Below are 24,907 nucleotides of genomic sequence, written 5' to 3'. Positions count from 1 at the left end.
TTAAGTACTCATGTTACGAAAAGTGTTTGATAGTATTGCCATCTAGGGGCTGAACTAAATTCTCCGTGCTGAAATAAACTGTAATTGAACAGGTGCTGCTATTGACAATATACATATGTTTTTGCTTTATAGCCCACATGCTTTCCATGTTTCTTATGACAAAAGATATCTCTAAATGTCCCACAGCAGCCAGAGCTTTTTTATATATAATCTGTTCGAGGTGATTGCTATTTGCATTTGAGCTTATGCTTTTTTGGCAGTGATGACTGGGAATTCCTAACAAAGAATTATACTTTTTTGCATTATTAATCTTGCTAGTGTTTGCCCTGTTTAACAGAAAAAGGAATCATTTATCAGAAAAGTATGTTTATAATCTGTACTTGTGGCATCTTCAGAATTAATATTCATAATGGTCATTCAAATGCTGTGCTATATTTATCTAAAAGACTAACTCATTGTTGTGAGGAAATAACTATTTAAATATTTATGATCTAACTTTTAATATTTAAAAAAAGAAATTAATATTTCTTTAAAATTTGTTTCTGAGTCTGATAGCTTAACAAATGTTTAAATATTAAACAATCAGAAATGTTAGCATTTAACAACTTAATATGTCTTACTGAAACAGGGACATTGACTTCAGCTGTTTCTGCCACACGAAGAAAACTGAATTCCCCTGCTCCCCTTCTTGAGCTCTATAAAATTAATGCAAAAGCACAACTAAAAACGAAATTGAATGTATCGGTGATCAGCTGAACTCCTTTCTTCCTTGCTCCTCTGATGAGACAAATCTGAACCGTCTCCTGCTGAAAGGTGTTACTCCTGTTCTTTGTTAGCCACTGCATCGTTTGTGGCTGTTCAAAATAACACTAGGGCTGTACCGCCTTCCTGCCTAGACCTGAAGTTGTGCTGAGGCTCCCCTTGCCTCATACCCGAGCAGTTTCGGGTCTGTGTCAGACGCTGTTCGGGGTAAGCTTGAGCTGCGATGCCAGTGGCCCCTTCTGGCCATGGCTGATGTCCCTCGGCCTGCACCCACCCGCGTGCCCCCGTGTTGGGCTCTGGTCTGACGTGGTGGCAGGTCAGCCCCAGCCCTTCCAGCCCTGGCAGAGCCCGGTGGGATTCACGAACAGCCGTGCTCCTCCTAGCCCCTCTCCGCCGCTGCGAGGCGAGGGTCTGGCGCCAGGGAGGGCCGGTGTCCCCGTCGGCAGTATGGCTGCCTCCTCCAACCTGGAGAAATGGGGGGTTCTTGTAAGGCAGCAGGTTGCCCCGCAATTGTCCTACCTTGTGAATTTATCTATCTCAAGCGACACCTTTACAAAGCAGGAAGATAGAAACCAGTTTATTCCCTCCCTCTCTTTCTCCCCCACTTCCTCCCGCATTTTTAACGGGTTCGTTTTCAGTCAGGAAATAAAGCTGTGCTCTTGGAAACACGGTTGTCTGTCCAGAATACAAATGCTCTAAGTAGCTACAATACCTATCGGCATACCTATCCAAGCCTCACGTCCACACAGAAGGTGTGTAAGGATTCTGTAGAGGCAGGCATCACTCATATACCGCGGGTTTTTACATGTGCTTGAATCCTTCAGCGCGTCAGGCACTTTCATCCTCACTGAGCAAAGCCCAGGCACGTGCTGAACACACTGTAAGTTCTTTGCTAGCTGAGATTTGAACTCAGGAGTCGGCTCCAAAGGCTCTACGATAATGATAGATATTTTTTAAAAGCCTAAGAGTTTCTTTTTGAGGTTCAGCTATGGAAACCCACCAAAAAATCCTGGTAACCAGATGGGGTATTCTGCAAAGCGGTCAGAAGCAACCCAGAGCTGAGACCTCATTTTCCAAGTGACATAAACCACAGATGCTGATTACTTTTTTAACTAACTCAAACATCTGTATTCTTGCTTCAGGGAACAAAGCATCAGGCTCATTTATTTGGATTGAAACCTTTCACAACATATCATATTCATGTCGTAGCTGTAAACAATGCCGGACAGGTTTCAAGCCCCTGGACATCTGTGCGCACGTTGGAAGCTTCACCCAGTGGCCTGAGCAACTTCACTGTGGAAAAGAAAGAAAATGGCAGGGCTCTGCTGCTAAAATGGTCAGAGCCCTCCCAACCCAATGGTGTGATTAAGGTAATCTTCATCTTGACACTTCACTTGATCAAAAAAGAGAAGGGAAATGCTGAATATCAAATTAAAACGTTTTTGCTGAAAAGGACTCAATCAAGTGCATTATACTTCAAAATAAGACAGAAGTCCCATGTAAGCACAAGACACTCTGTGAGCGCTCTCTGCTTGTGGTTATATTAAAATTAGTATTAACATTCCTGTGCTACCCCACAACTGTAAATGTTCGTTTACAGTGAACCAGGTTGTTCATTTAATGTATAGAAAGCTACGCATGAAAGCTCATAATCTTACTTGGTGTACATTAGACATCGCCAAAATGTGTTTCTAGAAAACCTGGGTTTGGCAGAATGTTATTCTGAAATTTGGGACTTCTTTTAGCTCAATGGCTTCAACGGAGTGTAAACCTTTGCCTGTAAGGTTTGCAACTAGCGGGGTTTTTTTGGAGTTTTTTTCTTAAGTGATTTTCTCTAGTTAGTCTATGAGAAGCTTTGTGCTAGCCCGTGAGAGCCTCACAATGAAACTTGATAACAAACAAATGTAATGAAAACTGTCACTAAGTGATTTATTACTGCATCCAAAATGAAAAAATCATGAAAATTGGATCAAAACATCCCTTTTGTATCAATGATCTCTTTGTGTGCTGATTGTTACCAGTAAGGAAATAAGTTTCTGAATCATCAGTTAATAGTCCTTACCCTATTGCAAAGATTAAGGTGTCTCATCTACTGGTTATTGACAAAAATTGATGATTCATATATTTTTTTTTTTTCCTTTTACCCTGGCTTCTGTCCTTTCTCCCCTCCCTGCCTTTTTTTTCTTTTCCTTTCTTTCTTTCTTCACCAGACCTACAATATTTTCAGCGATGACAACCTGGAGTACAGTGGTTTATCTCGCCAGTTCCTCTTCAGGCGCCTTGAGCCATACACTCTCTACACCCTCGTACTGGAGGCTTGCAATGCGGCAGGCTGCACTCGTTCTCCACCCCAGCCGGTCCGAACAGATGAAGCACCCCCAGTGTCTCAGATGGCACCTGTAATCCAGGCAGTGAACGCTACCAACGTTGAACTGAGCTGGTTGCCGCCAATTAATCCGAATGGAAAAATAGTTCGCTATGAAGTTATTCACAGATGCACAAAAGAAAATGCTGCAGGGTACAGAGCAATGACAGAAGACGAGAAAATTGTTTTCACAGAATATAACACTGAAAGTAATACATTCATATATAATGATAAAGGTTTACAGCCATGGACAAGGTATGACTATAAAATACGCACCTGGAACGCAGCAGGCTATGCTGACAGCTCCTGGACAGTGGCAAAGACTAGTCAAACTGCCCCAAAAGGTCTCGCTGCCCCCAGGTTATCCTTGGTGTCAGTTAACCCCCGTAAAGTGCTCATCTCATGGGCCTCCCCAGCACAGCCCAATGGTATTCTTCAGTCCTACAGACTGCTAAAAAATGATGTTCTCTATCCTTTCAGCTTCGATGCTGCTACTTTCAACTACACGGATGAAGACTTGCTGCCCTATTCGATGTACAGTTATGCGATAATTGCCTGTACGATGGGAGGCTGCTCTACCAGTGAACCAGCTGCAATACAGACACTGGAAGCAGCTCCTGCCTTAGTGGATCCACCGTCTCTGCAGGCTGTTAGTGCCACTCAAATTAATGCATCTTGGGCACCTCCCCAAATACAAAATGGAGATATCACCAAGTACATATTGAAATTAAACAATGAAGAGTATTATCCTGGCAAAAGTTTGCAAATGTTTATTTCTGATCTACAGCCTTACACGCAGTATGATTTTGCATTGGTTGCCTGTACTGCGGGGGGCTGCACATCTAGCATATCCCAGTCGGTGGTGACCATGGAAGCCCCACCATTAAATATGGAAGCTCCCAGGCTGCTTGTCATGGGCTCAGAGTCAATTGAAATCACATGGAAACTTCCAGCTAACCCCAATGGTAAAATCACAAGCTACGAGCTAAGGAGGGATGGTGTTCTTGTTTACTCAGGTCTGGAAACTCGGTATCTTGATTTCACCCTAATGCCAGGCATGGACTACAGCTACACTGTCACTGCAAATAACAGTCAAGGGAGTGTGACCAGCCCATCAGCTCAGATAAGAACCAACCCCTCTGCTCCGTCTGGGATGTTGCCTCCTAGGTTGCAGGCGTGGTCCTCAAAGGAGATTTTGGTGGCCTGGGATCCTCCTATCAAAGTAAATGGTGACATTAGAAATTACACAATCTCTATCCACAAGCCTGCTGGAACAGGCAAGAAAACTGTTGACTTTGATGCATCTCATGTTTCCTTTGTGAGACGGTCGTACATAGTGGCAGAGCTACAACCCTATAGTAGGTAAGTCTGGAAGACCTCATTCGTTGAATAAATGCTGCAAGGTACTTCAGTGGGCTGGCAGATAGCTTAACCATCTTGTTTAAACAGATAGTCAAACCTATGGGGGTTTGTTTTCTAAAAAGCACATGATAAAACCAGGATTTTTAAATTTATAGCAACAACAGCTATATATCATCTTGATGAACTGCATAGGGTTGACTTTGGTTGTAATTAATACAAGGGGCAATTCACTACTCTGCTATAAACTCCAAAACCTGCAGTCTTGTACTTGCGTATCTTTCGCAAGATGTCTGCCTTCAAGAATAAATAGGGCTTTAGTTGACAAAGTTCGGGATGGGGAGGCAAAGACCAGTTAGCTAGCCCATTCCCAGTGTAGCTGAGCTAAGATTAATGGAGTCACACCAGGAACATGTTCGCACCCTTGAGTTGAAAACAGGCGACTTGTTTTTAATTGAAAGCTAAAACTTAAGAGAGGGTACCAGACTCGGCTACAGAAGGAACACACTTGATACCGAAATAATATCTTCCCCACTAATTCTTAATTATTTACATGACCTTTCCTTATATTTTTGTGTAGGCATAATTTGTGTGTGTTACATGGTTGATAAGTCTGTCTACTATTTACATATAACTAATCTAAATCCAAAGAGAGAAGAGTAATAGAGTGAAGTTCTATAGCTCTCAAATGATATCCAAATCATCTCCTACAATGAATCATCATTTTGATTCATAGCGTCAAAATCAAAACGATTTTGATCACTTGTCTCCTGCAGATGTTAACTCTGCTCTGAAAAAAAAAACCAACAACAAATGAAAACCCAGAAGACAGCGTTCTTCCTTTTTGCTACTCAAGGCACAGCATATAATCTGTATGTTGATACAAACAGTTTTCATATTAAAAAATGCCAAAGACCAAGAGAAATGAAGAAATCCCCCAGATTTCATGCACAGCCTATATTTGTATTTGCAGTGTTTTAATCACTTTGTTCCTCATTTGTGTTCCCGAAGGTATGAAGTACAGCTCCAAGCTTGCACAGAGCTGGGTTGTGCCTCCAGTGAGTGGGCATCGGTACAGACGCTGGAGGCGCCGCCGGCAATGCAGCCTGCCCCTCTCATAGAAATACAGACCAGAGCCGGGGGCTTCCAGTCAACTTCTTCCCTCCTGTGGACTGGCCCACAGCAGCCAAATGGGAAGATTTTATACTATGAACTTTACAGAAGGCGAACGACTCGAGCCCACATAAATTTAGACCTCGCGCTTGTTTACAATGGTTCTTCAACCTCCTTCAAAGATGACAAGTTGCTGCCTTACACAGAATATGAATATCAGGTGGGAATTGAAGCCATTTAGCAGCTCTGATTATGATTTCAGTACACTTTGAGAACCTTACTTTACACTTACAACGAACATACACATCTTATTTCTAATGTTAGTATTGTGATACCTGAATGATTATCGTTAATATATTTTAAATAGTTGAGAAGCTGAAAAAAATTTTGCACAAGCAATGAATTCATTCAGCATTCATTTTTCTTTAGCTTAATCGTGCCTGTGTTCCTTTGTTAAATGTTTGTGTACCCTCTGGAGCTTTTGCAAGGCTCTAATGTTATGTGAGTAGTGTGAAATTCTAGTTCTTAAAAGGCAGCTTCATTTCATTAGTTTTTCTTTCTTTTTCCATCCTTCCCCAATCTATTATGAATTAATTTTTCACTTTATGATCTTAAAGTAGTTTACATCAAGAGGAACTGGGGTTGTTTTCTTTTTAAATTAGATATTAGGATCACAAGCAGTTTTCATGGGTGGTTCAAAGGTGGATTTGCTGTTGATGGTTGGTGTTACTTCCCATGCACATAGCTATTTTTACAATTGTTTTTCTTATGAGGCTAAGATAAAACAAGGAGACCAGTTCTGCCATTCTTTCACCTGTAACTCTTTTCTGTGTCAAAGTCACAATTTTTAGCATCTTTTTTTAATCATAGAGTACTAGTGATAACGTAGGGCTTTACTTGATTTCAGCCTATGAACTAAGAACTTTGCTATTTATAACCACCTGAAACCTTTCCCAAGTTTTTATATGAGTTAGTAGAGTTTAGACCCTCACCAGAAAAACAGCCTTGAATTTGTTGTTTCTAAAAATAAGTGGATGTAGCATCGTAGCATGATGAAGTTGATTTTTGAATATGATGTTGTCTATGAATAGGCACGCCTATTTGCCACCGAACAGGATACCAGTAAACCTCACTACTGATTCTGTATGCAATATTTGTACACATGATATATTATGAAGATGAGTTTGGCAATGCTCAAAAGTCTTTAGAACCTTTTTCCTAAAAAAAAAATTTAAAAAAATTTGTTCAAGGCATGGATTTGTTTTGATATATATGAAACACGGTGCATTCCAGCTCTTGAGCTCCTGCAAGGTGGTGGCAATCTTTCTTTTACAGGCTCCTTTGCTTTATAGGATCACAAGATAATTCAGATTGGAAGGGGTCTCAGGAGGCCATCCAGTCCAACTTCCTGCTCAAAGCTGGGTCAGTTAAGAGCTCAGATGAGGTCACTCAGGGCTTTATCCAGTTGCATCTTGAAAACCTCCAGGGAGGGAGATTGCATAACCTCTCGGGGCAGTCTGTTCCACTGCTTGACTCTCCTCATTGTGAAAAAGTTTTTTTATTACGTCCAGTCTGAACCTCTCTTGTTTAAACTTATGGCTGTTTTCTCTTGTCCCCTCCCACCCCTCCACGTACGACTGTGAGAAACATGGACCCACCTTCTTGTTAGCCTGTGAGTAGGTGCTGTGGGATTGCAATCATATCCCTCAAAAGCAATCTCTTCTCCAGGCTGAACAAGCCCCAGTCCCACCGCTTCTCCTCATAGGCCAAGTTCTCCAACCCCCTGATTACCTTGGTGGCCCTCCACTGAACTCAAGCCGATTTATCAATATCTTTCTTGTATTCGCGGGCCAAAATGGAACAAGTGCTAAGTAAAGGCATGTAATCACTTCCTTTAATTGGCTATGCTCCTGTTAAACAACTCAAGATGCTGTTGGCCATCTTTGCTGCCAGAGTACTCTGCTGGCTCATGTTCAGCTTTCTATCTACTAAGACCTCTAGGTCCTTTCCAGCAGAGCTGCTCCCTCCTGTAATGCCTCAAGGAGTTATTCCTTCTCAGCTGCAAAACTTTGCATTTGTCTTTGCTGAAATTCATAAAGCTCCTGATGACCCATTCCTCTAGGCCCTTCTAAATGGCAGACCTGCCCTTGAACATATTGACTGGTCCCCTCCAGTTTGGTGTCACCCACAAATTTGATGAGGGTGCATTTTACAGATTGGGTTCTTCGGTAGCTGTGCTCCACTGCTACTGTTGTGTTCTTTTTGATAGCCAGAAACCATAAAGAGTTAAATCTAAAAGGTTGCTTTATCACATCAACAGTACAGTCTATCCAGCTGCTACATGTACATGTGTCATAGACGCACAGACTCATGCAGGTTGGAAGGAACATCCAGAAGGCATCTAGCCTAACTGTCTGTTTGAAGCAGGTTCAGATAGAGCAGGCTGCTCAGGGCCAGTTGCGTTTTGGATCAAGTTCTCCATCCTTGAATCTCCAAGGATGCAGATTGTACAGCCTGTGTGAGCACCCTGTTCCGATTTCTGACTACATATCTCTTATTTTTGTTTGTGTCTAATTCCCTTGTTTCAACTTGTGTCTGTTGCCTTTTGCTCCATTACTGTCAGGGTCCTGGGGCCTGGAGGGAGGAGTGCAGTGGCTTTCTTCATAAATCAGTTCCAGCAGCTCTAATCTGGGTAAGAAAAGGATTCTGAAGGGACAATTATAAAACTATTGAAAAGAGAGCCTAGGATGCTACTAGAAAAGTGTACTCACTGCAGCATTCACAAAGCCTTTCTTCTTTGCTTGACAATCACAAACCTTGGTGTTTTTCCTTTTGATGTTTCTGGATTGGCAGCATGTCTGGAAGGTAACCGCCAGTGCGAAAAATGTGTCTGTTAGCTTTGTGCTGAAGGAAATGATGATCATCTGTGAGCTGACTGCTTCTTATTGCTGATTGCAGGTCATGTTATTTGATTTCCTTCAGTTACTTAACGACGTCTTCTTGAACCTAGCAGTACAGGAGATGCTAGAACGATATGTTCCAAAGCAAAAATGATAATTACTTAAAGCCTGAAAATTTATTTCACTTTAGGTATACGAGGGTATATTTTTCAGTTGTCACTTCTCTTGTGACCAAAGCTGTTAAACCTTTCCTGGAAACGGCACGCTTTGGGGTGAATTCTTTGTGTTTTGAGTCCTACTATCTACAAATATTAAGGTTTCCATTTCTTTCTCCCAGCTTTTCTTTAATGCCTGTGTAGGACCTGTCTGTAGGCTTATAACAGTGTGAGGTCTGCTCTCCATTTACTGTAGTTTCCTTATAGCAGAACTATTGTTAGACCAGATCTCCTTGCTATTTTGGACACGATCTGTGAAGAATGCGAATTCAAGTGCAGGTGAAGCTGGGTAGGTAGCCAGCATTGTAGCAGACCCAAGCCCTACTTATTAGTTAGGAATCTTTCATAGATGAAGAAAAACATTCCAGGTTGTTATCTGAGCTGGAAGTTGTAGATGTTGGCTGTGGGATATTCTCAGTTGCACCAACTTTCAATTATCTCAGTCAGAAGTTGGTTTTTGGGAAGTTGATAGCACAGAGACTTGCTTGAGCCAAAGTTTTTGATGATCTATTAGTGGCGGGTAACAAAGAAAGTCTCTTGACTCTTGTGGTTTACCATGCTGTATTCAAGACTTTGCTTTTTATCTCAGTTCTACTCCATAACCAAGCTGAGCTGTTGACTGGGACCCTAAATCATTTTTTGTTTTTTTTTCGCTGGTGGCCATTTATTTCACTGTGAGAGGTTTTTGCATGCACGTGTTTGTCTTCTGCTTATGTCACTTGCAGCAGTCCTCTGGGATCTATTCTGAGCCTCTCCATTGTTGACAATTTATATCTTGCCTGTGAGACAAGTTATTCATAAGTATAGGGCTTGGCTTTTGCTATTATGCTGATGAAACCCAGATTTATATTTCACTTAAACTGGATATTGATTCTGCTGTCTCTGCATTTGAGGCTTGTTTGCTGGACATAAAACTTTAAATGCAACTGAATTTCCTCCAGCAGAATGGAGATAAAATCAAAGTACTGTGATGGGACTCTCTCCAGCATTTTTGGAGGTACTGAGATTTAGCTCAATGAACCCTGACAGCTTCTTTGGATCTGAAGTCAGGATTTTGGAGTTGGGTTGTTTTGGCTTTTTTTTTTCTTTTGCTGGAAATGTCAGCTGAATATTTAGGGCTTTTAAGACTAGATGCAAAAGTTACACTTTCAAAAATGATGAAGTGACTTTAGCAGCTCATGCTGGTCAAAGGGACTATGCCCCCTAAAGGCTTAGGTCATTCTTGTTCAAGGATGCACTTTTATTCTTTGAGGGCCAGATCGACATAAGCATATTGGCCCTTGCTAGGTATCAGTGGATTTTTAAGAGTCACTAAGGTGCCTACTGTCCCATATTCGGAAATAATTATTTAGATCTTTGAAATTCCCTCTATAGGTCTATTTTTATATTTATATATTTGCATTCTCTAGAGCATTTGGCCTTTAGATATTTGTTGGAATGCTGTCTGAGATCCTCAGCTGTATTAAACAGATGCAATTGCACGACTTCCTGAAAAAAAAAGATTTAAACAAACTTTATAACTCATGAGGCCTAATGAGTTTGCAAGTGTAATCTTTTGGTTCCTGAAATATTTCTGAGAGTGCATAGGTTCTCCTCAGGAATTATTGAGGATGGTGTGCGATGTTACCATATAACAACCTATAGAGTCGGACCTATTTTTCTCAGCTAAGGGAAGGCCCTTTTGAACAGAGAATTGTGGCATTTAGTGCTGTTCTGCAAAGCAGAGTTGTTGGAGTATGGTGCTATTTCCATGCAAGTGCAGTGTCACTCTTCCACAATTGTGCTTAATTGTGTCCTTAAGACTGCTTCTTTAGATTAATGGCTTAATGTCTTCCTGGTTTAGTACACATCCTTATTTCCACTTGGCAGGCATGAAACATGTAAAAGACAGAAAAGTAGGATTGTCCCTTTTCAGAAAGTTTTATGGCTCCCTGCAGAGGTTTATTCTCCTTGGTGCACCAAGGCAAGGTCTGCAGCGCTGAAGCTGGCTGCCTCTGACAGCTGTGGGAGGCACAGCATCCCTCTTGCTTGTAAAGCATGCTTCTCACACTCCAGTTACTGCAGCCAAGTGAAGGGTCTAGGAAATACCCCGACATATACCAGGGAAAATATGTTTTGGGTCCTCCATCTTGGACTCTCAAAGAGAAAACAAATCATATTCTGACCTTGGAGAGATAAAGAGAAAAAAATGTGTGCAAAGTGACGAAGATGCAGGAAGGACCAACTACATGGAGTGCAGAATATGTCAGTCCTCTTGGTCACTTTTCTGAGATGACAAGAATAACACTTGGTTTACCAGCTGTCTGTCAAATCGTTGGCTGAGCTCCAGTTTGTGCTGCTTAGTTACTGACAAACAGCTCAGTGACTTCTGCAGCTTAAAATGGGGTGAAACTGGTTTTCTGATGGATAGTCATCCACTGGTAATATCCCGCATATCTGGCTCCTTTTCATTGTTTTAATTCACCATTTCTTCCCATCTCCCTGACAGAAAGAAGCACTACAAAGTAGTAACATAAAATAAAATGTAGTTCTTCCTTGCACTCCTTGCTTGTTATCCCCTCTTCGTTTTGTTTGGAAGAGTGTTTTTCCCTACAAGTTTCATTGTGCTCCCTCCTTCCAAGTAAAGAGAGTTTCTCATACTACACCTGCATTAGGCTACCGAGCTTGACCTCAGCTTCTGAAAAGTAAAGCAGACATAACTATATTGTTTCACTGATGTGATGGCCATACCTACTCTAAATACCCTTTTGCAGAACGAGATGCTTCCTTTCCCCTGGTAGAGGGTACACAGTAGGGAGGGCATTTGAAACCACGCAATTTCTTTCATTAAGCCCCATTTCAGACGCTGTGTTTCTGTTGTCAACACCATCCTAAATGCAAGTGCGTAAACAGTGCGTTGATGCAACAAACCTTGATTTTTGTTCATTAAACTAAATACTGGTATTAGACTGGATTTGTTGGCTTCCAAAATTACCAGTGAGACTGTTACAGCACCACTCTTGCAAGACCCTTCTCAGTAAATTGTGATTCTGACATATTCAAAACCATGGCAAGCTATCCTTTAAAAAGACATTAGTGTGAGTACCAGGGGAAAATATACTCCAGGGCTGTAGATGACTTGATATGATTTCCTTGATTGTATCTTTTTATTTATGAGGCATAATTTATGACTGCTGAAAAGCAAACTAAAATGAGTGATGACTAACTACAGCCAAAGTAATAAATCAGAAGTGGAGAAAGAAGTGGTGATTTTGATCGAATCTATTGAATTAGCTGTTGCCCTTAGCCATTACAGGTATTGGAAAGACCTTTTAATATCTGCTTATCTCTCTCATGGGAACTTGGTTACTATCTCATTATATACCCATAGGAAACAAATTGTTTAATTTTCTACCTTTTAGAGTTAAACCTATTTACATCTCTCATTAATTATTGGTGTTATACTATGTTATATGAAATGAGCTTCCTTTAGAATTTGGTAATTTTGTTTAAGTCCCAAAGTGTTTGCCTGTTGTCTTTCCCTTCCCCAAAATGGGTTTAGTACTTTTATTATTAGCATTTAAACAGTGGAGATGAATAGCAATGTTAAGAGGCTCAAATTATCAGAGTGCTAGAAGCCTAGACCTAAAATCTATCCCATTATGTGTTTATGGCCTCCCTAAGGATGCTAAGTGAATGTTGAAGAGGGAAAAGTATGGATCTGAGGATGGGCAATCAGAAAGCACACATTTGTTTACAACCTTTTTGTACCCCTGGTCATGAGTGGACGCAATACTTTCTTTCCCTTGCCTTTGCTCTGTCCCCTGTAGACTGCAACCACTTTTGAAACTTTTTACTTTGCTAATACCTGCCTGACACTGCAGTGCCCAGGTGTGAATACATTATCCTAATGCTGAATGCTAGATTTTGGTAGAAAAGCTTTGGGCTCTGAGCTGTGCTGACATTGCATAAGTAACTCCAAATTACCCAGGCTGCCCACCAGTCAGTTCTGATGAGAAGAAAGACTTGTGAAGGGTGCTGCAACTGATGGTGAGAGGGAGCTGCTCTGGTTTTCCCTAATTTTAACCAGCCAAGATTATGGTCTCTTCAATTCTCTTGCAGTTGTTCGAACACAACTAAAAACTGGATGCTGTGTTTCTGAACTTGCTGATGTCATATCTTATATACCCCTAAAATGTCTTGCTATCTTGGAAAAGAATTACATTGCATTTATGTAAGCATAGGGTTAGAAATTGAACAAATCTGAGTGAAGAAATACAGAGCAAAGTAGTGCTGTGTCTTTGTGACCTCCATGAAACAAGTCTAGAAAGAGAACTCCTTTCTGCTACAGTTTGTGTCTCCTGGCATGCGCCAAGTAGTGCCAGCATTGAATCTTGTTTGGAAAGACCAGCAGTCAGAGGTGTGTGCAGTCCGTGGATCCTCTATGTGTACCTGACTTACACACAGGAGTAAAGAGTTATGTGCACGCGTGAAAGGGGTGGCTTGGTCTGACCTTGTGGTTCCCCAGAACCTACAGCACTACCTAACTGCCCTACAGCTCTAAGCAGTGCTCAAAGCCGAAGGTAGGTAGTGATTTACTAATAAGAATTTTTTTAAGGCAAACAGCTGTTTTCTGAGTGCCTGCAGGAGCTCAGTGCAAGCTGCTGCCACATACAGAGCTGAGATCTTGTCCCTCACAGAGGCAACTATGAGGGACTGCAGGTGGACTGCAGTGCGAAGCGGTATGATGCACAGTGCCTGTAGGACGTGGTGGGAGTTGCTGGTCGGTGGTCAGCTGTTTGGCTCGCTCTCCTTTCTGCTGATTTCCTGCAAGCAGCATCTGGCCTGTGTGCAAAGCAGAGGATCCCAGCTCTCCCTGACCTGGGAAGACAGCAGGAGCTCAGGACTGCTGCCTTCAGACAGACAAGCTACCGCCAGCCAGTCCACCCTTCTGCCTGCTGCTGCCTTGCCGCGCTTCAGCAGAAGTGAACGAGATCTCTCCAGTAAGGGAGAGTTTCTCATTCTCTGCAGGCTGTCGGCTGCCCGAGGCTCCCCTTCGCAGGAGTGGAGAGGATTCCCATTTGGGGACTTCCTGGTTGGCCCCTGTGTGTGCAGCCGTAATACCTGTCACGTTGTTTGAGCCAGGTCTGAGATGCGAGCATTGTGAGCTGGCGGGCGTTAGCACATGCACAACATCCTCTGCCAAACTGCTGCTCAGTCAGCCGTGGTTGTGCTTCTTCACGTAATCGGAGTCGTGTGATCAAGGGATTGCTTTTTTGTTTTGGGGAACTTTTGGCCATGGACTGTGTTTTCTGCCTTAATCCTGGACTATCTTTGTCCTTTGAGGGGGGTTAATTTGAGTGCTTTATTTTGGCAGCGTCTTCAACTTCCCTTTTTCATCACAGCGAGGCCATAGTGCTCGCCTGGTTTATCATTGCTTTTCTTCTTCTAATGCCTTTCTTGCCCTGCAGCGTGGGAGGAGCTGTGGAAGCATATATCCAGCTGTTTCCCTCAGTTCCCATTAGTACCTCCTGTACGGAGTAAATACCTTCACATACGATCTCAATTTGATGAAAGAAAATCTTCTTTTTTAGTTTAGAACAGCTTCCGCAGTAAGGACCTGGGGTTTCAAGAGTGTTGCAGCAGATGAACCTGCGTGGCTCAGGGATGGAGTAAGTCATCTAATGGGTTTCTTCCACTGTCAGCATCTACAATACCATGATTTTTTCGCATCTACACCTGCGGGCCGTTGTGATTTTGTGGCCCTTTATGGGAGGAGTCATTACTCAGCTTTACTAAGCTTGAACAGGCTGGACTCACTGTGGTAAGGCTGTGGCCATCTTCTCGGCACTTCCCTTTCTGCTCCTCATAGGTTTTGCCCCTTCTTGAACCTTGAGGTTGTCCTGTGATCATTTTGAGCGACGGCTGATCATCGGTTTCTTCCAACAGCAGAAATCTGTGGAGGCTCATATATGATGGAAAAAACCCAAGCTTAGTTATCTGTAACTGGAATTCTTCAGTCCCCTCAATAGACGGTCTCCAGAGAGGTTTCCCCCCTCTCTCTCTTGCTCCACTTCAAAGTGCAGTCTGGGCCAGGGGCCAGCAGATCGATTAAGCATTTTAAATAGTAACCCGTGTAGCTGATTTCAGAGCCCTCTCCTGGCTTTTTTGGGACAGTGCAGCCATTAACAGCAGCACATCTTTTGGCAGGGTGCTGAGCCATGCACCATGATGTCAGACTTAATGCTTTTGGAGGTAGTATATTCAGAAAGCCAAGTTATAAGAAAATTTTGGTGGCTTTCTGCTGTCTGTGTTTTGCCATTCAGTACATCCCTGACCTGTGATTGCTTCTTGTTTGCCCCATGTTCCTGTGTGCTCTTTTATAATCTTCTTACATTATAATCAGCAGGTAATACTGCTGCCTATTAAGCTCTTTACATTTCTATATGAATGCAGTTAAATATTTTTTGATGCTGATTATATCACAATTTAGAAGGAATTTTTGTGAGCCCAAAAAGCTTTTTACAAAAATCCAAACTGTGAAATTTCAGTCTAACCAGGCCAGCCAGGCAACAGCTTTCATCCGTGACCGTTTTGTGGTGACTTTTTGAGGAGCCATGACCAAACCTCTGATTTTAACAGGCACTCCTCATTGTGGCATCTGTTGCCATGCTGTCCCGTTTCTTCATGTGAAGAGGTGGCTAAACATCAGCATTTCCATCTGCAGTCAGTTCTGGGCACTTACTGCTCAGAGTCTCCAAATGCTGACCAGGATTTACTTGGACGGCAATTCTCAAAGGGAAATATTTTTATACCCATCCATCCTTTTACAGATGGTTGGGCAGAAGCAGAGGGAGTTAAGGGAATCCAGCTTAGGTCAGTGCAAATCCAGAATTTAGATCCTCAGAAGTCCTGTTTAGCTGTCACAGCTGTCTCAGAAGCTGTCATTAGAGAGTTTCACAGACCTAGAGGCTTTCTGCTGGAAACATGTCTTGGCAGGGCTGAGTAGCTGGTGTCTGTCTAGAAGGCACGCTCAGAGCATGCCTGTCTGTCAGGCCCACACACATGCGGCCGTGACCTCGGCCTTTTTTCAAGAGGGACAGGCATGTCAAGAGGGACACTGCAATCTCAGCTCCCCACCACTCCCTGGGGAAGGGTTGGGCTGGGGAACCATGTCTGCTCCCTCTTGTTCGCACTCTGCCCAGTCAACCTTGATTTCATAGTGTTCATGCAAAGTGAAACAGCCCCAAAGGGAGCACTGGGAGCACCCCAAGTACAAAGAAGGGTCATCCGCTGGGGCATTCCCACTCTGGAGGGTGGCAGGCTTGACCGCCTTCATTGGAGCATGTGATTGAACCTAAATTACCTGCCTCCTGGAGGAGTCCTTTAACCACTTAGCTGTAGTATGAAAGGGGATGAGCATCCCCTTTTCCCTTGTCCTAAGACAGTGTTTTGAAAGAAAGAGCCCTTGTTTGTCTGAGATAAGGCTTGTTTTCTGAAAGACAAGGCGTAGGCACCTATGATAGGAGAGGGATCGATGGAGGAAGGTGTCGCCATCCAACCTTCAGTGAGGCGTCTGCTTCTGTGAGTTGCATCCCTCTCTCCTCCAAAATTCCGAGGGGGTCCCATTCTGAGGCTGAATGCCTGTGCTACACAAGAAGCCTCTGTTCCTAACTCATCACCTTCATTTTTGCTGTGGGCAGCTTGCTCAGCAGGCCAGGTCCGACACTGTTACGCTCCGTGCTCATTAAGGCCACAGCCTGGATATAACTGGAGCGTTTGAGCTCAGGTCAGTGCTGAGTCGATGCCAGTGGCACGCTCAGAGCTGCTCTTTCCATATGTGGCTTATTCTTTCCACAAAGAAATATGCCCCTTGAAATGAACGACTGTGGGCAAATCTTTGTAGCAGCTGGAACTGAACTGAGATAGAGGGTTTGACCTACTGCAGTAAAGTGAACAGAGTTTGACTTTATGAAAAGTTCACAACAGAGATATATTACTGATTTCAATGAAAATCAAAGTGCTTTGGCTGGGCTTTTTATCGTAGGGCATCATCTGTACTTATGTAGTGTTTCACTGGGTGGTGCTATATGTTACTGATGGAATCAGGCAGGAACTTTGGGTTTGTAATTGGCAGAACCACAGTCTTCAAAGCCACTGTGGTGGTTTTTGGCCTTTTTCTTTCCCCAGGTTCCTTGTGAAGTGTCCTGTGGTCTTGGAACTTAATATTGCAAGCTGGAAGGACTCCAGGGCCAGTTCTGAAGACCTTTTATTTCTAAACCTCCTGGTTTTTTTAAGGCAGAGTCCCACCATCCACTTCCCCAGCACCTCTGTCCAGAGTAGATCACATAAGAATGTGTTTTAGTGTAGTTAGAACTGCTCGACATGAAAGCTTACTAAGGAATACTTATATTAAGAATCACTCAGACAGTCCTCTTGTATTGCCATTTAGATCTATCATTCTGATTGATCACTATGTGGTTGGCTAATATTGAGCCTAATTTAACCCTATATGCTCACGCATCCATCTATTCTGTCTATTGTACCTGACATTCTACAAATTACTTACTCATGCAAATGATGACCTAAGGCAACCTTTTATGATATTCGTGTTTAATTATACAAATGGTTTTTGATAAATAAGATTATACATCCTTCCATATGTTTATTCACTCCTTGATGAAAGCAAAATTTAATTTTCATGCAGATTTGTTGGAGAGTGTGTTTAATAAGTGCTGAGTTTTATGTAGTCTGCAGATCGCTCTGGTTTTGGGAAGCTGACAAAATCAGTAGGCATAGTTCAGAGAGACATGTGGTTTTTAATCAGGCCTAATTCAAGCTGCTAAATTTTGAAATCTTGGAACTGAAGCCGTTGCCTTTGTGCTTATGCAATAAAGCAAATGTTGTTGTGAAAATAAATGAGAGAGGCTGACTTAACTATACATTTCAATGGGCTTTATTTATATTATGGGTTACTGAAAATGTTGCCAAATGACTGATACATTAATATTTTTAAGAGAAGGATGTTCCTGTAAAACTTTCTGGTTTTAAAGAGTAACTAGAATTTGGCTTGTGTGATTCAGTCAAGGTGAATGTAACTTAAGTGTCACACAGTGCCAGGCTGAATTCATCGGGGCTGCTTGCATACGTGAAGAAAGTGTGTAGAAGGGAGAAAGTGGCAGGATTGGATATCAGTGGTTTTGTTCAGATGTCTTTGAAAACATTGTCACTGTTGATCACAGCTTCTCAAGGAGTCCTCTTTGCATGGTATGACACAGACAGTGGTGGGAATTCAGAGTTTGGGGATCAGGTATGAAGAAGACACATGAACGCACACTGCCTGAGACATGAGATCTGCTTCTTTTCCCTAAAAGTAGCAGTGGGAAATATCCCACTCTTCTGTTAGGAAGTCACTGGGTCAACACCAGTGCTGGGTGGCAGCCAAGCGACATTTTGCATGGGTGTCATTGCGCTGCGTTTTTCTCGGTGTCAGCACAGCTGCAGTAGCATCCCTGGCTAACTGTGGATGTTTTGTAGGCTTGCTCCTTCGCTAACAGTTCCTCTGTTTTTGTCTGCCAAAGGTGTGGTCGGTAAACTCAGCGGGCCGGACGCCGAGCGGCTGGTCCCGCTGCCGGACGGGCCCTGCCCCTCCTGAGGGCCTGGGAGCTCCCCTCTTCAACACGGTGGCATCCACAGTGGCTGTGGTGAACATCAGCCCCCCTCTTAAGCCAAATGGGGTGGTCAGTATCTACAGGCTGTTTTCTAATGATACCAGAGGGACTGATGTGGTGGTGAGTATTGTCAACACTGTTTCTGTACTTCCGTTTGAGCTTGCATTTTCTAGCTTTAACAATTTTGTTCTTACAAACACTGTTGGTTACAGACTGTCTTCCTCCTCTGCACTCCCGCTGTTAACTGCTCTGCAATGGTCTCTTCTGGCTAAAGTGCCACCAGCTTCTCAAGGAACTAATCTCATCATTAAACACTTCTGACATGGTGATGGGCTCTGACAATGTGATGGGAATCAGAAGTATTGTTCAGGGGCAGCTAACCATCCAAAGGAAACACTTCCAGACAGCTCCCGCCAGTCCGAATTGTGCAGGTGGAAACTGCAGCCATTAGGAAATGATTGTGTGCTTTGGATAGCCTATGGATTTGAAGTTCAGAAGAAAGTGCTGTACATGAGCTTCCCTTAAGATCTTTCTTGTTGGCTTTCATGGTAAAGCACTGAAGAATAGTGCAAGTAGCCAAGCAACTTCTTCTGTGTTTGGTGTCTCAGCCTAGACACCATTAGGTGTCCAGAAATAACCAGTCTCAGCTTAGGAAACCTGCAGGGCTTCATTAGAGTTATAAAATAGAGAGATGTGGGGAAAGGTTAGGGCTGTGGAAGGTGCCTGGAACAGTTACCACCAAATCAGTGGTGGTACTTGAATACTTTTTGTCTGTAATACTATCTATCTGTTTGGTTTTTACAAGTAGGTAAATACTTGTATGGGATTTTTTCCCTTATCCCATCTTGCTCAACTTGGAAGTGCTAGGGACACCTTCCCAGGTCATCAGTCCCGTCCGTGAGCTTAAGCTGCCTACCGACCGCACGTTACGCATTTACTCCTTCCAGTGCAATTGGCTGTGTCCCTCTCTGATTCAGCGAGTTCATCTCGTCGGTGCCTGCATGGCCCTCCATTCCCACCCCCTCACACCTGCCATGCTGCTGGCTCGTCTCTGCCTCTGGCATCAAGAAGTACCAAGTGCTTTCCTTTGCTTGCTTGCTTCTTTCCTGCCTATTTTTTGCTGCACTCTGCTAAATCACATGCTGCCAAATGGGAGCAGATGTTGCCCCTCGTGAGTGTTTTCTACATATATTTATTTCTTTGGCTTAAGAAGCTATACCCGTAAATGACTACAGCAACGAGGTGAAGCGGCAGTTCCTGCGAGCAGTTTCAGAATGAGGGCACCGTTCCCTTTTCCAGAACTGCCAGCTCTCCCTTGCTGAGCGTAAGAGAATTTCCTAACAGGCTCGCCCAGCCCCATGGCCGTTTGAATGCAGAGCAGCATCATGTTGACCCTCGACTTAGAGGTACCTGCCAGAGAGCACATTCTCCTGTTTGTGAGTAAACTGACCCACCAGACACGTTCGTATCACTCTTCCCAATGCTGTCTCTTGTATTCATGTTGAGGAAGCTTGTGAGATACGCATGAGTATTTGCTAGCACACTTATCATGGAGCTATTTGCCACATTAATTTCTTTTTGTTTCAGTACCACTATCCCAGAGCTTCCTCTTAATGGTTTTCTGTTCCTGAGAATGACATTTGCAAGTTGACATAAAGTGGTCACAGCTCAACTCAAGATGTCCATGAGGCCACTGATGGCGTGGTCTTTTCCTTTGAACAGTGCCCTTTAACTTCATAATGGGAGAAAAATGAATGCAGAGTTTCCGGTATACAACAGCTGTATTAATGTTAGACTTAAAGGACATGCAGAACCTTGTGCTGATCTTCTTCTGGAGTTAATTCACCTCCATAACTCTTATTTAGTACTTGTGGTGCTTGAAGCTGTGACAAGTTCCCTCTTAATTTTTACAGCTGTCAGAAGGGACTGCCACCCAGCAGACAATACATGGGCTAAAACCTTTTACCACATACTCCATTGGCGTGGAGGCCTGCACCTGTTTCAACTGTTGCAGCAAAGGACCCATGGCCCAAATCACCACGCAGCCGGCTCCACCCTCAGAGCAGCCCCCCCCGCAGATCCGCACTGTGACCTCCAGAAACGCCTCTTTCCAGTGGAGCGCCCCTCAGTCACCCAACGGCATCGTCACCAGGTAGGAGCTGCCACCCAGCCGAAACTGCCCACCTCGGCTAGGGGTGGTGGCAGAACGATTTTCCTGGACGTGAGCTGGAATCGCAGGGCTGCGAGCACTGGACGGTTGTGACAGCCATGCTCCTCCTTCCCAGTATTGGTGGTGATATCCCGTGTGGCCTAAATGCCATCTGGGAGGTGTTTACACACAACAATTGCTTTCCTTCTGAGCAGAATATTGCGGGGGATAAAGGAGGAGAGGATGAGTTGTTGAGAGTGGAAGTAATTGCCTGACAACTGTGGCTGCAGAGCCAAAAAGGTTTGAGATCAACTGGCAGCGAAGAGGCAGCTGCATCTCATAGTTACTAAGGCAAATCCTGATTTGCAGAAGGAAGTGGCAAGGTAACAGGCATCAACAGTTTGAGTGTGAGTGTGACTGACAACCACGATTGCTCTTAAGCATCTTACAGTTGGGGCCAAAATCTCCAAGAGAAAAACTGGGATCAGGTCCATTCTCTTCTCTGGTAGCCAGACATACAGCCATTAGGATGAAATGTATGGTTGGCAGTTACGCTACTAAGGCTCTTGATTAATCAAAATCTCACCTTTCTTCTCAGCTATGAGCTCCATGTGTATATGGCTTGTCCCCTGAACCTACAGCCAGCAGTGAAGGCTTGCAGTCCTGGCCCAACTGAGGTGAAGTATACAGGAAAAGGCCAGAGTGCCAACGTGTCCAACCTCGAGCCTTACACAACTTACAACCTGCGAGTCGTGTCTTACAACTCTGTTGGCAGCAGCGCCTCAGAATGGATTGGTTTCACTACGGAAAAGGAGCGTGAGTATGAGAAATGGTTCACCGATCAGCAATGCCCGCTTCTGATGCACGGGGCTGCATAGCACCAAATGACTTCTCCACCTCTGTGAAAGATGATGTCCCCAGAAACCCACTCTTCTGGTCACTGTGCCTCTGCTGCCTGTTCATTGAAATTCTGCACTGGGGCTTGACGACTCATTCCTTCAAAAATATTTTTCTGCTCATCATCTGATATCACATCCTCTGTCTTGGGAGCCTGGAAAACCTTTTACTTTACTGAGAATGGGCAGCAAAGCTGCAGAACTTAAAATGTTCAAGTATTACCAGAAGGGTGACGTGTAGTTATAAATACCCTGCCATAAATAATCCCTGGGAAAAGTGGAGATCTTGAAAGAGACCTGGTGATTCTTTTCAGGAACAATCTTACTGTCCTAATTCGTGCCACATTTCTGCCAGGGCTCATGAGAGTTTTCCTTGGATATCATCTGAATGATTGGACCCTTGTTGATAGTGAAGTAAGAATTTGTTGCTACCTATCTAACCACCACAGGCAGTACTTTAAGGCCATGTGGTGGTCTGCATGGAAATTTAACATGCAGGACCTGTGCCTATAGTCAGAATAGATTTTGCCATCAAGACTGAATTTGTAGTAGTCTAACATCAGCTTTTATTAAAAAGATCTATAGTGTTGTAGCCAGAGTCATTCCATTACAGATGAGATGGGCATTTCACCTCAGCCTGCCAGGTCAGGGCAAAGAGGATGTTCACTTTTTATCATATAGTCTCGTGTCAGGATTTCAGAATCACCTTTCTAAAAATCCCTTTTGCATCACTTGGTAGTTCTGCCTAGTAATTACTAAAAATGTATCATCTGCGACATCCTTAGCTGAAAAGTTCAGGTGGAACAGCCCCAGATTTTCTTTAATGTCACCACTGAAAAAAAGAAAAAGATCTTTATCTCTAAAGCTGTGTTTTATTAAATTGCAAACTAAAAAACTGGAACATGATAATGAACTTTTAAATGGAGAAAATTCATAATGAACTGGTGAGACATACAGAATGCAAGGGTTTGAAAGCCATTTTTAAACCCCCGCCCACTGGGCCTGCAGCCCTCTTCTTTCAGTCTTGCTTTTCTTGCCTTGCTGACCTCTTTGCACCGGGTCTCCCGAGTCGCTCTGAATGTCTCCTTCCTCTTGCCTGGAAGGCTTGCTTTAGTGACAGTGGGCAAGTAGCAGCAAAGTGCAGCTGGACAAGCAGCTTTCTTATGAACAAACCAGTATATACTGGGCCCATGGCTTAATGGCAAAGCCACAAGAAAGGACCACCTCAAACTTAAATGAAGTCTTTTGTCAGCAAGCTGCTGAGCCCAACTGATGAACTCTTCCTCCCTGAAGTGAGTTCTGTTTTTTTTTTTCTCTCTGCCTGCCATCTGCTCTTGCATTTCTCAAACCCCATGTTTTCATGTGTTAAAAGATGATCTTGGGCAATTTCTGCGGGGTTGCAAAAGAGTCCTCTCCTGAGCAGTTCAGTTCCCACAGCCTGGCATGCTGCAGCTGAACTTGCACAACCTCCTGTGTCTCCCTGTCCCCCACCCTAAGCTGGAATTTCATTTATACAGTTTTAGTGTCTGTACCACATACACAAAGGCAAAGGAAGGGAGTTCTAGGCCTTTATTTTAAAAATGTGAGATATTTCTGCTTTCTTAGTGTAGCAGCTGGCGTGCTACAGCAGCTTTCTCTTTTCTCCTTGTATCTTCCCTACTCGTACACATGTATATGAGAGAGAGGGAGTGCACGCGACAGAGAGCTTGTATCATGCAGAGTCTCTTTCTCTGCGCTGCGTAACTCAGTTATGCCTGTTGGCTAGAAATGACCTTTTTTCCTTCTTTTGCAGCACCTCGGTACATGGCTCCATTCTCCGTTGTCAGCAATTTATCCACCATCCACATAGACTGGAGTCGCACTTTTGTACTGAACGGCCGCCTGAAGGAGTACGCGCTAACTGAGAGCGGGCAACGCGTCTACAGTGGCTTTGACACTGAGCTGTATTTACCAAAGACATCTGACAAGAGTCAGTTTCAATTTCCAATAGCTTTCTCTCTGTGAAAGACTCTTGAGCGAAATTAATATTATTGTGTGCTAAATTTAAGAAAAACTCTCCATAGCCATCCCAAGCAAGAGCGTACCACAGATGCACTGAAGTGCATCTAAGCAGATGCTTGGAACAAAAATCCTTGGAGCTAAGCTTCCTCTTAAACATTTTACCTGACTGGGTGAGACTGCTCTGCTCATTGTGAGGGTCGAGCTTTCCCAAATCCTACTGCTGTGTTGCAATTCCACCCTTCAGGGCTACACTCTGGGAAATGCATGGAAATCTTCAGCTTCAGAAAAGACTGGAGCCTGAATTTTTCTTTAAACAAAACTAAGTCAGTAGCTCTTGGAATCAGCCCTGTTTTGAAATTTAGTTTCTCTTTCAGAAATTTGCAGTCTTTAAAATAAGAGGAGGGAAAAATAAAAAAAAAAAAAGAAAAGAAAAAAACACAAGAAAAAATGTTTTCTGTTTTTAAGGTGTTGGGGATTTTGTATTTTAAAGGATTTTGTCATTTATTTTTTACTTTCCTGCAATGGTGCTAATACATATTTTTTTACTCAAACATTCTTAACATTTTCGTATCAGCCATGAATGGAGTATGAGGTATTTAAAACAAAATGATGAATAAAGTGAAAGTTGACAGCTACATGTCATTGGAAGAGGGAGGATTGGGTGGTGAAAGAGGAACATAAATTGTAGTGGTGACTACCTATGATCTGCCATGGTTCGTAGTTTAGAAGTTTAATACCCATGCATAAGGGATTATGGGACTGATCTGGGACTCAGGTGGGTTATAATGGGTTATGTGCTACACCTGCCTTAGCTTTTCTCAGACCGGGCCGTCTCCACTGGTGGATCGTGGTGACAAAGCAGCATCTACAGAATTTGGTTTCTCCTGCTGACAGTATTTTCTAACCTTTTTGCTCAGCCTTTTTGTTTCAAGTGACCTGTATCACCGATGAAGGGAGCGCCATGACACCGGTCCTCAAGTACAGCGCTGGAGACGGAGTTGGTAAATATGTGAAGAAATTACTGATTTTATGTGTTTGTGGTAGAATTTTGATACGTCCTGCATGCCAGGATGGCATCTCATTGCAGGATCAGGGGATGCCTTAGTGTCTTTAGGGTGGGTATGAGGTATGTAGGTAATGTGCCTTTTTTGCCTTGGATGGCTTTCTGTTTCTTTACATCATGATCAGCTTCAGATCCTTTTTCCAGATGTGTAATAGTTTTTTCTTTTATTTTTACACAAATATTTTGCTCCAAAATGTAGTGCGTTTTCCTCCTGAATAGAATCTGCTCTGTTCCAGATTTTATTTCCAAATTAAGATTGTCTTGAATTATAATCCTGTCCTCCCACATTCCTCCTCAGTTTGACAATGAAAATACATATCTTCTCTCCTCCTGTCCTGGTTTTGGCTGGGATAGGGTTAAATTTCTTCCCAGTGCTGTGTTTTGTATTTAGTACGAGGAGAATGTTGATAACACACTGATGTTTTCAGTTGTTG

General features: G+C 43.2%; 1 protein-coding gene across 1 annotated transcript in view; it reads left to right on the top strand.

The window, feature by feature from the left end:
• The window catches only part of USH2A (usherin), a 391,128-nt gene that overhangs the window by 358,970 nt on the left and 7,251 nt on the right, over positions 1 to 24,907 (top strand). Inside the window, exons 63-70 of the mRNA XM_075147080.1 lie at positions 1,905 to 2,132; positions 2,973 to 4,489; positions 5,498 to 5,819; positions 18,275 to 18,484; positions 20,278 to 20,516; positions 21,112 to 21,329; positions 23,202 to 23,378; positions 24,328 to 24,411. Coding sequence (XP_075003181.1) covers positions 1,905 to 2,132; positions 2,973 to 4,489; positions 5,498 to 5,819; positions 18,275 to 18,484; positions 20,278 to 20,516; positions 21,112 to 21,329; positions 23,202 to 23,378; positions 24,328 to 24,411 — 2,995 coding nt within the window. The remainder of the gene's footprint in view (positions 1 to 1,904; positions 2,133 to 2,972; positions 4,490 to 5,497; positions 5,820 to 18,274; positions 18,485 to 20,277; positions 20,517 to 21,111; positions 21,330 to 23,201; positions 23,379 to 24,327; positions 24,412 to 24,907) is intronic.

Source organism: Calonectris borealis, chromosome 3 (genome assembly GCF_964195595.1).
Source record: "Calonectris borealis chromosome 3, bCalBor7.hap1.2, whole genome shotgun sequence".
Lineage (NCBI taxonomy): Eukaryota > Metazoa > Chordata > Aves > Procellariiformes > Procellariidae > Calonectris > Calonectris borealis.
The sequence above is the reverse complement of the archived record's forward strand: the minus strand, read 5'-3'. Positions and strand labels throughout refer to the sequence as shown.